The following is an 18,760-nucleotide window of genomic DNA, read 5'->3' as shown; positions in this document are numbered from 1 at the left end:
TGAACTAACAATAAACTTCTTGCGAATTTTTCTAAGAAATCTGATCGTTCATGGAGAAAATTGTTGGAGAATTTGAAGCGCAATATTCAAAAGCTGGTAATGCATCGAAGCATGTTGACTTATTCCTACGCTGTAAACGTTAATAGAGTAGTGAATTCTTCTGTTGGTTTTCTGCTTCAGCGAAGGGCTAGTCTAGTAGGCTATGCTGAACTTTTTTCCGTGCCTGTTTTTTTTTCGTCCAATTAAATATTTTTCAGAGAATTGTCAGCTAACAATTTTTGCTATATAATGCTTTTGCTTCCACGAGGTAACAAAGAATTGCTAACAAACATTTTTATGAACATTTGGACGATCGAAAAAAGCCTTATTATAAATTTATTATTTATTAATTATTTTGTAGTGTTTTATTTCATTGTTTTCCACTTGACTTTTGGAGAAATTGACTAAATGGATAATTGACAAGATCTAACAAATATATTGTTCTAAAATTTCACTCAATGAATCCTTCAGAATTTGTGATTACACTCAGGGCTGAAGTTATTTTGTTGTTTTTTTGTTTGTTTATTTCTTGCTATTTTCCGCCTGATTTTTTTTTTAAATATACCACATGACACATATACAGCTGATAACAATTATACCAAGTCCCATTATACTGCCTTGTTGCATACGATAGGACATTCATTAAAAAAAGAGCAAGAGTCATATTAAAAAAACAAATCGTAGAAATAACAAAACAAGGTTATTATAAGGGGAAAAAACGGAGAAAAATAATCGAAAGTACTTCCAACCCAATTAGAGCCTGACTTTGGTTAGAATACCCAAGCCTACGAGTAGTATGATTCATTTAATAATGATAATTATTTAATTAATTCAATAATATCTGGCATTTGGTTTAAAAAACAGAAATACTATTATAGATGGCGCTCATTTAGTTGTATAGGTGCTGCTGTTTACAATTGAATCTCGGCGCTTGACCAAGCAAGGCCTATTTTTTGTTGGTGAGATATTATCTGCGATAGTCATGTCGGAGAAATTAGTTTGGAATGCGATTTTGAAGTTTTTAAATCGTGCTCGAAAAGCTGGAAATAAGAGTGACGAGATAAGTCGTAAAGCATGCGAATTTTTTTTTTTTACAAAGGACGATATAATCAAGGCTAAGGACATACTGTGGTCTTCTGCTCACTACACCAATAGAGTGTCAATTAAAAAAAGTGCCGAAGACAATATTAACGAAATGTTAAAGGTATTTGAACTTTGTGAGCAACGTAACGTTGAGCTGCCAGTCTTTGTGATAGTTGAACCTGACGAAGTCCCTATCTGTCCTGGTGAGATAGCTGCGGTAATCACCAGATAAGTTAGAGAAGTTTGTAATAAGCTAGACAATTTCATGAATAAGGAACCTCCCGCCCCCTCGATTGTTCCTACAGTTACTGAAACAAAGCCCTCCTATGCAGTGGTACTCAAGAATTTGCCCTCTGACCTCACGAAGTCAGATTTGAGGAAAAACTTTTTGCAAAAAATGTGTGGCAGAGAGTGCTCTAAAATTGTCGAAGTTCAGCCCAGAAAAGATAACTGGCGAGCTGTTACAGCTAGCAAGGCTGATGCAGAAACTCTTGTCGGGGTCTTTCAGAACGGAGATAAATCTCTTTCTATTTATTCCCAGCAATATAAATGACGATGAACTTTGCGCACTGATTCCTAAATGTGTCAGTTCAAAACAGATTGGCAACACCCGCTCGTTTCGATTGAAATTTGAAACCAAAGTTGATCTTATGAATGCTATAAAAAATCCCCCAGTCGTAGATTATGAGAGGATCATAGTGGCTGAGTATCCCTCCCTCCCGGTAAGATGTTTCAAGTGTCAAGCTTACGGGCATATATCCAGTAGCTGCAAAAATGAAGCTATTTGCGCAGTCTGCGGTGACCATGGTCATTCTAGCTCCAAAACATCTCCTTGTCAAAGGCCCAAGAAGTGTGCATTGTGCAAATCACAGGATCATCCCTGTTACAGCTTCAAATGTCCAGTCGCCCTTTAAGGACTTTTAAGTAAAGTTAAGTCAGCATAATGGCTCGAGCTTTAAGTCTCTTATCATGGAATATCAATGGTATTAAGTACAAACTGAAATAATTTTTCTACAAGAACATTTTTTGTCTGATGAAAGGAAAAATCTACTCAGCATTTCACAGAATTCTTATCTCTTATTTCACCCAGCGAAAATGAATAAGAGCCGTGGCCGACCTTCAGGCGGATTAACTATCATTTCACAATTTCCTGTCAATCTCCTTGAGTCGAATGACCATTTCATTGCTGCCGAATTTTTGAACCTAATCTGTATAAACGTTTACCTGCCAACTAATTACTGCTCTTCGCAATCAGAGAATAAATTCATAAATACTTGCAAAAAGCTAGCGAGTTTTATGAAGGGAGTTTCAAAGCGTCCATATGCTCGAGTTTTGATCGCAGGAGACTTTAATTGTGACTTAACAGACAGTTCATCGCCAAGAACCCAACTCCTTCTGAATTCCCTCCCCCTTCCTACTCAGTTGCTGACAAAACAGAAACTTTCACGTTTATTGGTGTCCTGTCAGCGACTTCCAACCTTGATCATTTTAATGCATCTTTCCCCTGTGAAACTGTCGAGGTAATTAGTGATGGCTTTTATTTGGATCACCTTCAAATAAAGTTGAAAATAAATGCTTCATTTCATGCCCCTAAACAGCCAGATAAAAAGTGGTTTTATATAAAAGACTGGAAAGAAGTTAACCGCGAGATGTTTCGTTTTGAATGTGACAGAATATTAAATAAAATAAAGGTGCCCTTTCATTTGTTGTGCACGCGCTCGGGCCTTAGTGCAAAAGAAATAGCCATCGGACTTACCACCTATCTAGCTGAAATTAACCATGCATTAAAGTGTGCTGAAGTTTCAGTTGTCCCGTACAAGCGTATTAGGAAAGGCTCTCAAGTTCAGGGTTGGTAAAAAAAAAAACCTTCCCTTATTTCCGCGTGCGAGTCTTCTAAAATTTGGCTGAATATTTGGATTGCGGCAGGCCTAAGTCTGGGACTATAAATGGTTTGCGGCTACGTTCTAAATGTTTTTTTGCTAAAGTGTTAAGAAAACATAAGGTTGATCTTATTGAGAAAAACGCTCATAAAATTGCAGAGAACCCTTCGAAGCTCTGGAAAAAAATTGAACGCCCTTGTGAACACATTAGTGCAGATAATATTCCTGAGCCTGAGTAGATAAATTACTATAAGCATGAGTTTTCTTCTCCCGATCCTGCTCTTGAGTCAAAATTTGAAAAAGAATTAAGTGCTTGTCTGAAAAAACACGAACCTTCGACATTTATAATTAAGCCAAGTGATGTATCGTTTTATTGTAAAAAACTAAAGAAAAGAAATTCCGCGGGAGTTGATGGAATTACTGCCAGACATTTTGATTATGCAAGTGCTCTTCTTTTTAATCATTTATCTCTACTTTTTCAAATGTCTATTGAAAACGGAGTTGTTCCTTATCAATTTACAGTTGGTCAAATAACCCCTATCCCGAAAAAAGGCAAAAAGGATTTTACTGCGTGTAATTTGTTCCGACCTATAACAGTTTCTTGTACTATTTTTAAATTGTTTGAGTCAGTTATTTTGGATGAAATTGTTTCTAAATATTATGTCCCACCCCACCAGTTTGGTTACCAAAAAGGTATTAGCCGGGAGCATGCCCTTTTTGCTTTAATGAATGTTCTTGCTGATGCAGAAAGAAGTAGATCCCATATTATCCTTTGTGCTTTAGATGTTGCTCGTGCTTTCGACTCTTGCATTTTTTCCCAAGTTTTACTTGAACCGTATAAAAGAGGGGTAAATTTTTGTATAGTAAAGTGCCTTCTGTATATGTACCATCACCTTAAGGCGAAGTTAAAGTGGGGATCTTCCCTTTTTGATATTTTGAAAGGAGTCCGTTACCTCACCTTCTTTATTTAAGATTACCTCAGCAGAAGGTGACCTCAGAAGGTGAAGGTTACCTCACCTTCTTTATTTAATAACTCTGTTTTAAATGCCCAAAATTCTGTTAGTTTTAGTTGTATTCACCGTGGATTTAACTTGTCTTTAATAACTTTTGCAGATGATGTTTTGAATCTAAGCCGTACTTTTAGTGGTTGTGAAAATGCGTTTAATCAGCTTTACAATGAATATAAAAATATTGGGCTTTCTTTCAATGTTGAAAAAACTGCTCTTGTAGCTTTCAATTTTAAAGAGACAAATGGCCCTATTTTTTTATCTTTAGCTAATGTTCAAGTCCCCCTTTCTCAAAAGTTAGTTTACCTTGGAATGCCGATTGGAAAAAATATGAAATAAACTGTGAAATTATCCCTTGAAAATTTGAAGAAAAAACTGAGAATTGCTTATGCTTCAATTGTATCTAATATTAAACACATTGATAAAAATAAATCTTGCGAAAATTTATAATAGCCTTGTTGTACCTCATTTCTCTTTGTCCGGTTTGGCAGTTTTTTAGTGAACCTCAGAAACTATCTGTTCGTAGATTATATTTTCGTTATGCTAAATTCCTTCTCAGTTACCCTCCTTGGACTAGAAATAGTCACTTAATGAACAAATTCCGCCTAGTTACTCCTACATCTATTATCGATAAAAGGCTTCATGATTTTCATTCTTCTATGTCAATAGTGTCTCACCCATGGTCAGCATTACTTATTTAATTGTTTGTTTGTGTTGATTTGTATTTATTTGTAGCTTTTTTTTTCTCTTATTACTCTATCTTAAGGGCGTTCCGCCCTCTTTTTTGTAGATGGGTTACAAATAAATTGATTCATTGATTGATTGATAGTTGCTTTTACTTACTTAGACTTAAGTCCTCCCACGCCTGAAGGTGCATAAGGCAGCAACAGTGGTTTGCCACGAAGACCTATCCTGAGCCATCGACCAAAGCTCCTCCACCGAAGACCTCGCCAACTTCACCTCCTTCTCTAACATCCTGCCAATGGTCATTTTGGGTCTCCCTGACTTGCAGAGGCCAGGGGGTGTCCAACACCATATGTCATGTGGCAGCCTTCCATCACTCATTCGCACCATGTGCCCCCCAGTACATCAATCTACGCTTTCTAATGACTTCAAGGATGGGGGTATGATTTGTCACGCTATAAAGCTCATCATTTCTTATTCTCTCCCCCCAATGTATATCCAAAATAGATCTTAGGCAGCTATTATAGAATGCCCGTATTCATTTTTCTAGTTGCGCAGTGATGCTCCAAGTTTCACAACCATATGTAAGGACGGAGAGGAAATTGCTATTATAAGTTCTGAGCTTCGGCTTCTTGGAATATTTGTTATTTTTCCAAATTTTTCTAAAACAATTGAAGGCAGAGCCAGCCAATACTATTCGGCACAAAAGTTCTCTTTCAGGATTGGCATCTTGCGCAAGAATGCTGCCGAGATATTTGAACTCCCTCACTACTTCAATTTCCACATTATTGAGCAAGAGTCCTTCAGCTAAGTCAGGAATGACCGCATTTGGAGTTGATTTTGTCTTGTTAGCGTTTACGAAGAGTCCAGCAGCATTTGTCAAACGCCCAAGTTCATTTATATTGTGTTGTATAGCCTCTGATTCGTGAGCAAAGAGTGCAATATCGTCCGCAAAAACACATTCATGAAGCTCTCTTAGTGGGTATAATTGTAGACCCCCACTGAATCTACATCCACGAAGCGTAAAATCTATGACTATGGTAAATAATAATGGCGATAGAATGCAGCCCTGCCTTATACCTGACTGAACGGTGAACTACTCTGTTAAAACAGAGGCCACCCTCTGTTTGTACTGCACACATAATGTCAAGGTATAGCGCTTTAATTATATTTACAGTTTTTATCAAGATCCCGTAATGCATTAAAATTTTCTACATAGTCTCGCGGTGTATCGATTCGAAGGCCTTGAGAAAGTTTATAAATACTGTGAGTAGTTGAACTTGCCATTCATTAGATTCTTCGAGCAGGACTGTCAGGCTAAATATTAGGTCACAACACGATCTGTTTTGGTGGAATCCATGTTACTCATCTCTCAGAACTTTCTCCACTTTACTTTGAATTCTATTGAGAATAATTTGGCACAAAACCTTGCTACCAACTGATCGTAAAGCGATGCATCTTCAATTATCACATTTAGTCTTTTGCCCTTTTTTGAAGAGTTTGACAATTACTGCCTTTGACCATTCACTCGGGAGTTTTTCATCATCCCAAACACACGACAAAAGTTCAAACATGGGCACTGCTAGGGCGCTTCTACCATCTTTCAACAGTCCGGGGGGTACGCCATCGTTGCCGACTGCCCTTCCGTTTTTCGAAGTCTTTAGAGCCTCTTTTACTTCACTCAGCAAGAGAGGTCCGGAATATATTCCAAGATCGAACAATGTTTCTACAGGGATATTTAAAAAAGTTGTGGGAGGTACCTGATTTAATACCTCGCTGAAATGCTCCACTCAGCGTCGGATTATGCAATCCGTCTGGGTTAATAAGATGCCTTCTTTGTTTTCAACTTGGGTCGAAGAAGCCTTCGAAATACCCGCAAGCTCCTTCGTTATAGCGTACATAGTACGACTATCTCCCCGCCTGGCGGTTGCTTCAGCCTGATCAGCCATAGTTTCGGGGTACACCCTCTTATCATTCCTAGTCCATGTTTTGACTTGTTTATTGAGACGCTTTTACTGCGCCTTTAGATCATCTAGATATTCTGCAGTGCATGTCGTGTTATGCTCATGCCTATCAATGGAAATTTTGACTTCTGCCCTTCGATCAATTATACCCGAGGTACTTTCAGATATCCACTGCTCTTTCTTCTTCCTGTTATATCCCACAGCTGCTTGTGCCGCCTCTTTCAGGGATTCGACAATCTTTTCCCATTGATTATCAATTGACAACTCGTCCATTAGCATGGAAAACTTATTTTACAAAGGTGTTGTATACTTTTGTAATACATACGGGTCCTGCAGTTTACTCACATTAAATGTTTTTACTGACCGCTGGAGCTCTATGACAGTTTTTAGTATCAGCTTAAACTTTGCAACAACAAGTTGATGGTTGAAATAGCAGTCGGCACCTCAAAAGGTCCTAACATCCTCTAAACAACGTTGCCCTTGGCAATTAAAATATGGTCGTTTCATTTCTTATTACACCATCAGGCGAGTTCTAAGTATATTTGTGTATTTGTTTATGAGGTTACCATGATGCGCCGACGATAAGTTCATGAGTTCCACAGAAGTCAATTAAATGTACGCCATTATCATTAATTTCCCCCAGTCCATGCTTACTAAGGATAGCTGGAGCATAGGAGGCATCACTTCCAACTTCAGCGTTAAAGTCCCCACACACGGTCACAATATCATGCCGATGCGCATTAGCAACAACATTTGACAACACGCGATAAAAATCATCTTTGGTCTGATCACAGGTATCATTGGTTGGGGCATACACAACAATAACTGTCAATTTGGCCGGAGAGGTGGCAAAGCGAGCACGAAGGATCCGCTCATTAATAGGTTCCCAGTCCACGAGACATTTTTTTCCCGGCTGCTTAATGCCATTCCAACACCTGCCTCTTTTCTAGTTTCAAGTCCAGAATATAAAATATGGTATGTCTCACTATTCAAAGGACCAAAACTGGTAAGTTTGTTTTCAAAAACTCCAGCAATGTCAATACGGAGCTTATCAAGAGTCCTCATAACACTGTTGAGTTTTCCTGGCTGTGTGTCTTGATTAACTGTTCTAACATTCCAGTATCAAATACGGAAGCACTCGGTCGTTTTCAAGAATCCTATCCGGGGGCGTGCGTTAGTCTTCATCACAGAAGAAGTCAACCCGGGGCTATCTGCTGCTGTTTCTTGAACTAATTGGTTTTTACAGTGGCGAGTTACTAGCCCTCTGACTAACCCTCCTCCTTTTTCCAGGCTCGGGACTAGCTGTATGATTACAGGCGGAGTTAAAAATTGATCTAAATAAAATATTAGAGAGTTAGTGGTAACAAACTTCGTAGCTTTTTTTCTGTATAATTGGAGTGTCTAAAGCATAGAAATCATGACATTTATTTGGAGCAAGCTTCCTCTAAAATGTTAAAAATTATTTTAAAACTTTCTTCTAATTGTAATCTCCATGAATTATGGCCCGAAAATTAATTTTTGAAATTTTAATATAGAGGGGTAAATTTTAGATCCAAATTTTCCAGAGAGGTGGGGGTGGACAACTTGTTTAGAACAGATCGAACAAAAATAGAGCAGAGAGAAATCTGTGCTCTCCTTAGCTTGAAAATTATGCGGCAAGTGTACAGTTCAACTTATGAAAGCAAATCAATAATCAGTTAAATCGCAATCACTGTCATAAATATGACATATTTCGTATGATAGGCTTATCAACATAAAGAAAAGATAGAGAGAAGGTAAATAACTTTTAGATAAATAATTCCTTATAATATTTAAACGCTTATTTCTATTTATAATTGAAATGAGAATTAAAAAACTATATAATAACACATTAAACTTTTAGTTAAGACAGTGGATGTTCATAAAGAGACAAGGATTTATTCATTAGACAGATAATAAACAAAAATTGAATACTACATCCCCTAAAAAGCAAAGCTTAGTCCGAGAGGGAGACAGAGAAAACAAAATATACAAAATAAAAGAACATTAGGCCACCAACACCACTAATACCACCACACTCGACTATAAATATGAAAAAAGAACGTCCTTACTTTACTTTTCCTTTGGGAACTACATATAGTCATAACCCCCTCACTAAATAAAATAAACGAATCAATCAAAACTCATAATCTACAAAAGCAGTTCCTTAATGGTTTTTCGAAATATAACGGGTCTCCAGTACTCCTTATATTACTCGTCAAACTATTCCATTTCCATGTACCTCTATATAAAACAGTAAAACATGAACGGGAAGAAATGCTTCTAGGTACAGTTATATCAACACTACCCCTTGTATCGTGTGAATGAACAAAAGACCTAACGCATAACAAATCACTAAAACAGCTTGGTTGAATATCCTGCAGTAGCCCAAAAATAAACCACAATACATTAAATTCATGGAGACCCGCAGTTGACAAAATCTTCAAGGTTGGATAAAATTCCCGAAGAGACTGACGAGAAGGAATCTCTGGTAAAAGCCTAACTGCGTGATTTTGTAGAACTCTTATTGGTTTAAGGATAGATGGAAAAGCGGAGAGCCAAATAATTGAACAATAAAGTATATACGAGTGAATAAGAGAAAAATAAAGATGACGGAGGTCAGATTTAGGGAAAAAATGTTGGAGTTTCTTCATTATACCTAGATTTTCTGCCAGAATTTTACTTGTTAAGGTTATATGCTGCTTAAAAGACAGAGTTTCATCAATTACAATCCCAAGGTATTTAAAACAAACAGTCCGTTTTATAACTCCATTAGATGTATTTAATTCCTTCCTTCATGGGTACAAATCTGGCGATCATGAGAAAATGACTAAATTAGACTTGCTTATATTTATCCTTAGTTTATTGACCCTCATCCAGGTTACAATTTTATCAACTGATTCCCTCATTGACTTCTCAAGCAGCTGTGCAGTCTTAGCTGTGGTAATTGCTGTTGTGTCATCAGCAAAAAGCAAAACTGTTTCATATTATTTAAATAATTTGGTAAATCGTTTACAAATATCAAGAATAATATAGGATCAAGAACTGATCCTTAGGGAACACCTATTTCAACCAGTTTTTTTCATGAAGAAGAATCATTTAGTTGAACATACTGATAACGATTACTTAAAAAACTTCTTAGAAAAGTCGATGCTTTTCCCCTCAGACCATACACCTCACACTTTTTAAGAAGAAGCTCTTGGTCCACCATGTCGAAAGCTTTTATCAGATCCAAAAATACAGTACCTACTTTAAAACCTTTATCTAATGCATCATTGATAATAGTTGTCAAATAAATCATTGCCTGTTCCATTGTTCTTTTTCTATGGAACCCAAATTGTGTCTCTACCAGTAACTTATGATCCTCCAAAAAACTCATCATTCTAGTACTGAAACACTTCTCTAAAACGGGGGATAGTGCTGGTAAAACAATTATCGGTCTGTGATTTCCTGGGTTAGCTTTAATACCATGAATTTAATTTCCATGGGTTACTCGGGCAACTTTAAAATAATATGCAAATTTCCCTTGACGAAAACACTTGTTAATTAATTCACATAAAACTTGAGATAGAAGAGGGAATATTAACGTAAGAGTTTTTAAAGTGATTTGATCACTACCAGATGAGTTACAACGTAACCCATAAATAATTCGTTTAATTTCATCAAGTTTTTGATTCGTTTATTTGAACCATCTTGCCGTTTGATGATTAGGTAGGGGGATAGACCTTTGGACAACCAAGTGTCAATTCCGAAATCGCACAATTTAAATTTCACATTAAGCAATTTCGTGCGAACGTTACGAATAGACTTTGACGAGTCGTCTGTCAAAAATATTTTCTGAGATACTCCAATTTCTATTTGTTTTTCCGTTTCTTAGCGTTCATCAAAATCTCGTCCCTGATCATCTTCGACGGTAGTTAAGATTTCAAGAAATTCACATTATCCCTGAAATCCACCAACTTAGCTGGGCTAGGGGCTAGTAGATCAAGGCCTTCAGTAACAACTTTAGACAGTAGTTCCTGCGCTTTCATTTCATCTTCAACTTTCAAATTCCATATCACTACATGTTTATTGTTTTCTTTGCTTTCTAATTTCATCAGAGTAAGCGACATATTGTCCATATGGGATTTTAATCATCAATAATTTTATTAATACTAAAACACTATTACAAACGTAAAAAACTTATTCGGCTCAAGAAGCTTTGCTTGTTATGGGCTATATAGCTATATGCTATGGGCAATAGTAGAGCACTAAAAGAACCATAGATAATACCCTAAATCAGACAATACATATGAAATGAGGACGAGTAAGAATAAACACTAGCATACAGTAGAAAAAAAACAACTTGGTTGCAATTATAATAAAAGAAAATAAGTAGAAACCAGGAAATTAGAGAAACAAGAAAGACAAAAGTTGATATTAGAACATCAGAAAAAGAAGCACTTAAGCGCTGTATTTTCCTCCAATACCACAGAAATTTAGTTTTTGACGCTTGTCATCTCTAGTTCAACATTCTGAACACGAGGTTTTAACTGCACAACTTCTTTACTTGATTCAGAAACAATTTTTGCATTATTTTCTATTGCTTTGATATTAGATTTTAATGATTCCAAGTGGCAGCATTTTCTGTAACTGTGTCTAAAATCAAACTGATATTTTCTGCTAATGACTTTATAGAAAGTTCATCACCTTGACTCGTTGCCGTAGATGCTGACAAGTTTAGAGATTCATCCTTTTTTTTTTCCCCTTTGTCTTCCCATACTTTGAAAACTATGAAAAATAAAATATCAAAGTTTGAGTCATGGTAATGAAATTATTCACTATGAGTGTTAACTATTCAACTTGACCAATTCATTCCGCTTGTAATAGGTCCTGGCGCGAAAAGATTTTACTTGCCTGAATGCATTCAGGCATTGATTACCAGACAAATTTTATTTTTTATATAGAATGATAAAAGTCAAAATATTTGAGCTTCACATATGGAAATGTTTATCAACGAAAGAAAAGAAAAGGAAAAAAACTAGATTATAGAGTACAAAAATAGAGAAACACAAACACAGTACAAAAAAAGAAAAAAAAATCACATCTGTCATCAAATTATCATATCGTATTTGTTTAAAAACAACAACTGATGTTTATCAGATGTGAGTTTTTTGGATTTTTTATTTATTTTTTAGTGTTTGTGCTTTTTTCTTTTCTTTTCTTGTTAATTTCTGGTATTGTTAACTGCTCAGTCTTTAATATTTTTTTTTTTATATTGATAAAGGCTTCCGGATGTGAAGCCGAAATATTCGAAGTCGTATCTCTTTTTCTAGTTTGCAGAAATAGTTCTACATGATAACAAGAATTTTCCAGCCTTACCTTGGATGCAAAAAAAAACTCCCTTTGTAAGGAAATGGTCGCTAAAAAATCCCTTTTCAGTTTTTCCCCTCCCGTATCTTATGTACCATGTGACATAGGTTCTTTAGAGTTGCTATATCGGTTATACACTAGTACGTCGTTCTGTCTAATATTTAGAAGAATATATTTTTTATAGACTCTATATTTAGATATTAAAGTACCGAGGAGATCAAAATAAAAACATGTTCTTCCAGACACATTTAGGTCTATTCATACCTGAAATCTGCAATCCTCTAAGATCTTTCTTTTGGTTGTTTAGAAATTATAAAAACTTTTTAGGGCAGTGCCACATTTTCGTCGTATTTGCCATGTTGAACCATGAAAATAATTAAGCACGATGAATTATTTAAATTTGACAATATGTTGATTACCAAAGATAACCACATTCCAAGGAAAGCTGTGCCTTCTTATGCCGTTTGGTTCTATATGTCTTTAGTTTTTTGCAATTCCCCCGTCCCTATTTTTAATTGGGCACTCGCTACTACTAAAAACTACATAACTTCACATAAAAGTATCTTTCTTTAAAGAATGAGCACCCAATTTATCCTAATTTTTTAAATATATATAGTTGCGTAAGTATCTATTTAATCAACCTAAACTATCACATTTAATTTTCACTGTCCTTAGTACCTTTAGAGATGAATATGATGATTTTGCCCATAGGTTTCAAACCAAATGACGTTAGGCTTATCAGCAACAATGTCACCAAGTGATTCTTCAGGTTTTCTGCTTAGCTGTGGTACAGACCAACGAGTTCGTTATTGGGACCTAAGCGATTCAACACAATCCTATGTTCTTATTCCGAATCAGGATGATGCGACTAATCAAGTTACTCGCATTTACAGGTAAATTCCTATTCTAATCTAGCTGATAATGTTACAAGGTCTCTGTTTTGGTATTTCTATCTAGGACTATGGGACTAATAGGTTTTTTGCATTTACAGGTAAATTTCCGTTCTATCCCGGTTGACAATGCTGCATAGTCTCCTAAATGTATTTCATAAGTGAAAACAAATCCCAAGAAATCTGAAACGTATGGAATCTATCTATTTAATTACAATTTTAGATGACTGGGTTGCTAAATGTACTATTTTCATCAGGAGACAAGTATTGTCAGAAGAAGTCAAAGTATAAAGGACGAGACTAAAACTTGAAATGGATAGAAATTATCTTACATATGAGGATCATTGCCAACCATCTCTAAATACTAAACTTTGCTTTCGGATCGTTTTTCAAAACGTTCTAGCAAAAATTTTGTTTTGTCACATTTCTCTCATGATTATCCCTTCAGTCCTCGTTCTCTTAGTGGTAAACATTGTTGTTTTGTAACAACCTTTCAAGAATAAGGGCTCATTTAGGTATATTTGATTTAAACGGTACAAGAAAATTTCATAAATATTGGAAATAAAAAGCTGATGCTTTTGACATTGCTTTCTTCAAACACTGTAGCACCAAACTAGCATGTCTCTTTCAACTCTTCTCTCGTTCTGGGTCTTTCCCATGTGAGTGGAAGTCCGCCCATGTCACCCCTCTTCCCAAGCCACATAGTGATCCTGCCTGCATTGGCTCATATAGGCCAATCATTCTCCTTTCTTGTATTGGTAAGGACTATGAAGACATTTCGAATAAATTCCTTTAAAAACACCTGGAGTCGAATAACCTCCTCAGTGGTAAGCAGTATGGGTCCCGCTGGAAATGATGACTACAAGGCTTTCTGAATACTCAGCATCAGAAGTAGGTTGAACTTCTGATCATAGGGTACAATATTAGGGATCTATCTTTTGCTACCGCTAATGCTTTCGATAGAGTCTGGCGCAAGGACCTTTTGATAAAATTTTAAACATATCGAATTTGTGGTAGTCAACTTTAGGTATAATTTTTAATGAGTCTACTTCCAGTGATCGTCTAGTAAAGGCAGGGTTTCCTCAGGCTCACTCTCTTTCTATTTCTTCGTAATATAATATATTTTCTATCTCCTGGAAATAGAAAAGTGGTCCTAAGCCTGGATGGTCAACTTTAATGCATCACAGACTAAATAGCTACTGGGGTCAAGGGTCTTGCGTCGATGTCTCGATTATAATTTTCTAAGTTACAACTATCAAGAGAGTTGACAAACTTCGTCTTATGCGAAATCATCTCTCCTCAAACCTTCCTTGCCACCCGCATCTGGATCCTGTGTGAGAAAAGTGGGCTTGATCCTTCGTTCTAAAGCCTGTTACTATCCAGCCCGATTATCTCCCTTCACAAGTGTTGCATTAGGCCAATTGCCAATAGTTGGCCATTTGTTTTAGGAGTTTCTAAAAATATTACTGGCACCAGTCACTCCAAAGGATCTAAAAATTCTAAGGAGTAACAATTATGGAGTCAAGAATTGAAATTTTGAGTTAAAAGGAAAAAACAGTTTCCAGATACAGTAAAAATTAAAATTTGATAAATCTATCAAATGCCTCCTTACTTCTTTGACAATTTTAGCTCAAGTCTTCAGCCATTTATAATGAACGATCAACCTAAGTTGCAATATTTATACCCAACAATACACCTATGCTAGAAGCAAAGCCTATCGAAAGATAGGCATCGAATGGTAAAAACAAACCATAGTCTACACTCCTGTGTGAGGATAGGAGAAAGGTTGTTCCTCTCCAACAAAAAATTTCAATTCCTGTTGCTCCTCGACCCTTCCTAAGAAAAATCTGTCCCTGGCATTTTAAGGTCGATTTTTTCAGTAGTGAGACATAACAGCATGAATTTACTAAGCCTAACATTGGAAAAGCTTATTATAGCTTTTCATATATTGAAATTATAGGAAAATTTCATTGTATTTGAACGAAATTCAAATATAATGAAAGGGGGATACCACCTCCCCCTTGAATCAGTCTTTATCCATCTGTACGGCTGAAGTAGTACAATATGATTTCATATTCACCTATGCAACTTTCACTCTAAAATGTATTTTTAGCACAAAAATATTTTGGGCTAGCCTCACGTGATATTTGATTTACGTCTTTGATGCATAAATAAATGGGTTTTCTTGCCGACACTGTCAGTCAAGGTATATATACGAAAAAATTAATCGATACTTTCTTTTTCTTTTTTTCGATAAATTAAATTTTGCTTATACACATCTGTTGCTGACAAGCCTACAAACTTGTAAGGAAAAATGATTTCATCGGGCTTATAATTCTGTATATAGCCCAAAATTCACCTACAAGGATCTGGAAGATGTAGCTAGATGACATTATAGTAAAATATTATACTGGCATGTTAATAAATTGAGAGGGAGCACTCAATCTGGACTTGTCCCAGTTCAAGATTTTTAAAAAAAACTGATTTTTTTAGCTGAAAGTAAGGAGCGACATTAAAACTTAAAACGAACAGAAATTACTCTGTATATGAAATGGGTTGTCCCCTCCGCAATCCCTCGCTCTATACGCTAAAGCTTTTAATTGTTTTAAAAAGTAGAATTGTGGCAAAGAGTCAAACTCAGGCAAAGAGTCAATCAGGTGGGCAGCTTCACTTGCCTTCGTAGTATTATTAGTAAGGACGGTGGGATCAGTGAAGATGTTTAAAGTAGAATAGCCATGGATCAGGGTGTTTTTCCACAATTGAAAAAAGTTTGGAAGAATTGGGAGATAAGTTTGTAAACCAAGATAAGAACATTGGAAGCTACAGTGATGACAGTGGTCAAAATGGCTCTGAAGTATGGGCACTCCGAAAAGTGGATGAAGATTTACTGGATGTTTCCAGAGAAATTGCCCACGGGTCGTTCTGGGTACTCGGCTGACTGATCGTATTTCAAACAGTAGGGTGTACGAAAAGTGTGGTTTAATCCTGCTTTCTAGGGCTATAATGAGAAAAAAAGTTGACATGGTTAGGGCACTTTCTGCGTATGACAGATTGTCGAAGATTGTCTCTTTTCGGCCAACCGTCTAGGGCTAAACAGAAATCAGATCGTCCTCTTTTGAGGTGGGAGGATGCCATAAACAAAGATTTAAAGGAAAACGGAACTTCTTGGGAGGGTGTAAAGAAGGAGGCTCTGAACAGATTGTGATGGAGGAGGAGCTGTATGTAGCTTTATTGGCCTCAGGTGGCTTGGTGTTGCGGTGAGCTGTTAGTAGTAGTATTCAACTACAATTCCGGTTATGCCCCCTTTATATACCTATTTTAATTCTATTTTCATTAACTAGCAATAGTCAAAGAAATTGATGTTATTGATGAATGAGAATAGCCTTGAGTTATATACTTTCATTGATTCAGGGAGATCTCAACCATTCCAAGAAATTCATGACAGTACGTCAGAAAATAAAACTTCATAAAAACTGCATTGGCATTATGGTTTCTTTGGTAATATCGGAAATTCTTATACGTATTGTAATTTAAAAGAAAAACCGAATTACAATGATTAGGCCTGACATAGTTGAAAAAAATTTTGGAAGATTTCGGCTGTCCAATCCCAAAACAGAGCATCCTCGTGTTGCAAAACTTTTGAGAAGCAGCCTCGAGAATCTTGCGCGAAGGCTGGACAAACTACGCGGGACTTACTGCGCTTCAAAGAACGTGTAAATGCATACTGCTTCCCGATCAGCTTTTTAGGATTGCGTAAAGCTATTTGAGTCAGATACACTTTTAAGTTGAAATGTCGATCTAGCCAACAATAGGAGATATGGTAACTCCATATATACCAATCGATTCAGCACAAAAAGTCACCTTTATAACTATTCTTAACTCAAAATAGAGGAAAGGTGCAGATATACCGTTTAAGGATTTGACAGCCAATTTGGGCTCAATATTTTCTGCAAAATTGTTGAAGATAAGAGTAAAGTAAAAGTAGCACTCTGGCGCTAAGGCACTGTGTCAGTTTTAAGTTTTTATTGGAGAATAAGTAAAAACCAGTTCAAAGTTTAGATTTTTGTCCAATCTGAGGTGAATGAAACTACAATGTTGCTGCATTAGTTCTACGTAAAAAAAAGAAGATACGCAACTTTATAAACCTGTACCATAACATGGCAATGGGAAGTTACGATAAAATACACTGTTCAACGAAATCGTCCAAGCCCTAGTTTAATTTGATTTTTTGTGGACAAACGTCAAACATATCAGCCAATAGAATCTTTTCTTATGCCTAAAAAAATTAATTTCATTGGTTTAATAGCTTTTCGGTTTATGCGTGAAACCCCCAATATGCATTCAACCTTATTTGAATTTTTTACATGGTTGATGGGTTTTTTACTCACTATTTACTTATCTTTTTCAGTGAGAAGCTGGTTGACGGGACTCGTGTCGTGCAAGAATCGACAAGTAAACCCCGAGCCGCGTCCCCTCCTGCAATTGGACTGGAAGAAATAAATCCAGCTCATCGGGACATAATTAATAACATTATAGCAGTCAAAGGCAGTCAACCGTTCGTTGTTACTTCCTCAATGGATGGTATCATTAAAGTGTGGAAATAATTATATTTTCTAGGTAAATTTAACCTTGTTGACGCAAGAAGAATTTGAATAAACTGGCAATGGGATCTACAGAAGTACTCTGTTAACATTTGAAAAATGATTTGTGCAAAAGACACCAGTTAAGTTAGTGTAAAAAAATCTATGACTATAATATCTAATCCAATCTAGCTAAAAGGAAGATAATAAACATTCATTTGGGCATAAAACTCAAAGATAACATATTTAATAATTCAAGCGAATTCCCTTATCCATGGCCAGAATATCCTTTTACAATTTTTCGTGATGAAAACCTCAAAACTTCACCCTATTGCTAAGCCTAGCAAAATCCTCCCCCACCTTTAATGTTTGGCTATATTCACCTTGTCTTTTTTTACATTTTCGACTAAAAATGTGTAAAACAGGCACAACATGATATCAGCTAAGCTTTAAGTGTGGTATTGTGATACACGTTTTAAAGCTATGCCCCCCACCCCCTAACGAAAGGCTGTCAGTGAAAATAAAAATCTGGCACGTATAGGCATCCGCATACATTTTCATAAGGGAAGATAATCATGCCCAAAGCTTTCAGAGGGAGGAGGGGGATGAAAATAAAGTTCAAATGTTTCTTTTTCCACATTATCATTTTTTGTCGTATGTTACGAAATTTTTTACATTTTTGTCTTTTAAGAAGAAAGAAATCGGGTACGAAAGCTCAATCTGCTTCCTCTTCCTTGCAGGCGCCTACGTTTTCACTTAAAATGGCTATAACTTTAAAACTGCATATCTACATTTGTGGCGGAACATAAATGCACGTCTTTCCGTCACTTAGCAGTTCTTTTCCACCCCGAGGGGGAGGTGGGATGACAATAATACGTGTGGTGAAATCAAAATACACGTAGTTCTGTTTGCAGAATTTCTATTACTTATCCATGGCATGTTCATGCTTGTTTTTTTCAATAGAGTTGATCTTGCGTAGTTGTAAATTATTGTGCATTTTTCCAAATTTTGAAAACCCTCAGGACGTCAGGGCTTCTGTTCTAGTCGAAAAGTCTAGAGAAAATACCACATCGATTAGTTGTACTATATTTTGAAGTGTTTTATCGGTCTTTTTTATTAAATATTGTAATAGTTTGGTTCAATCAGTGCTTGTAATAATATTACTTGTTAAATATATTTACAGTGTAAAACCCGTAGCATGAGCGATAGATACTGAGTGATAGGGAAACACGTTGTTGAATTGTTCGAGCACCAAGGAGGAAA

General features: G+C 36.2%; 1 protein-coding gene across 1 annotated transcript in view; it reads left to right on the top strand.

Moving 5' to 3' along the window:
* Window positions 1-18,688, top strand: part of LOC136025408 (phosphoinositide 3-kinase regulatory subunit 4-like) — a 74,679-nt gene extending 55,991 nt beyond the window's left edge. The window contains exons 12-13 of the mRNA XM_065701422.1: window positions 12,739-12,920; window positions 17,326-18,688. Coding sequence (XP_065557494.1) covers window positions 12,739-12,920; window positions 17,326-17,521 — 378 coding nt within the window. The 3' untranslated portion in view covers window positions 17,522-18,688. The remainder of the gene's footprint in view (window positions 1-12,738; window positions 12,921-17,325) is intronic.
* Window positions 18,689-18,760: the final 72 nt, after the last annotated feature.

This window comes from Artemia franciscana, chromosome 3 (assembly GCF_032884065.1).
Source record: "Artemia franciscana chromosome 3, ASM3288406v1, whole genome shotgun sequence".
Lineage (NCBI taxonomy): Eukaryota > Metazoa > Arthropoda > Branchiopoda > Anostraca > Artemiidae > Artemia > Artemia franciscana.
This window is presented reverse-complemented; position numbering and strand designations above follow the sequence as displayed.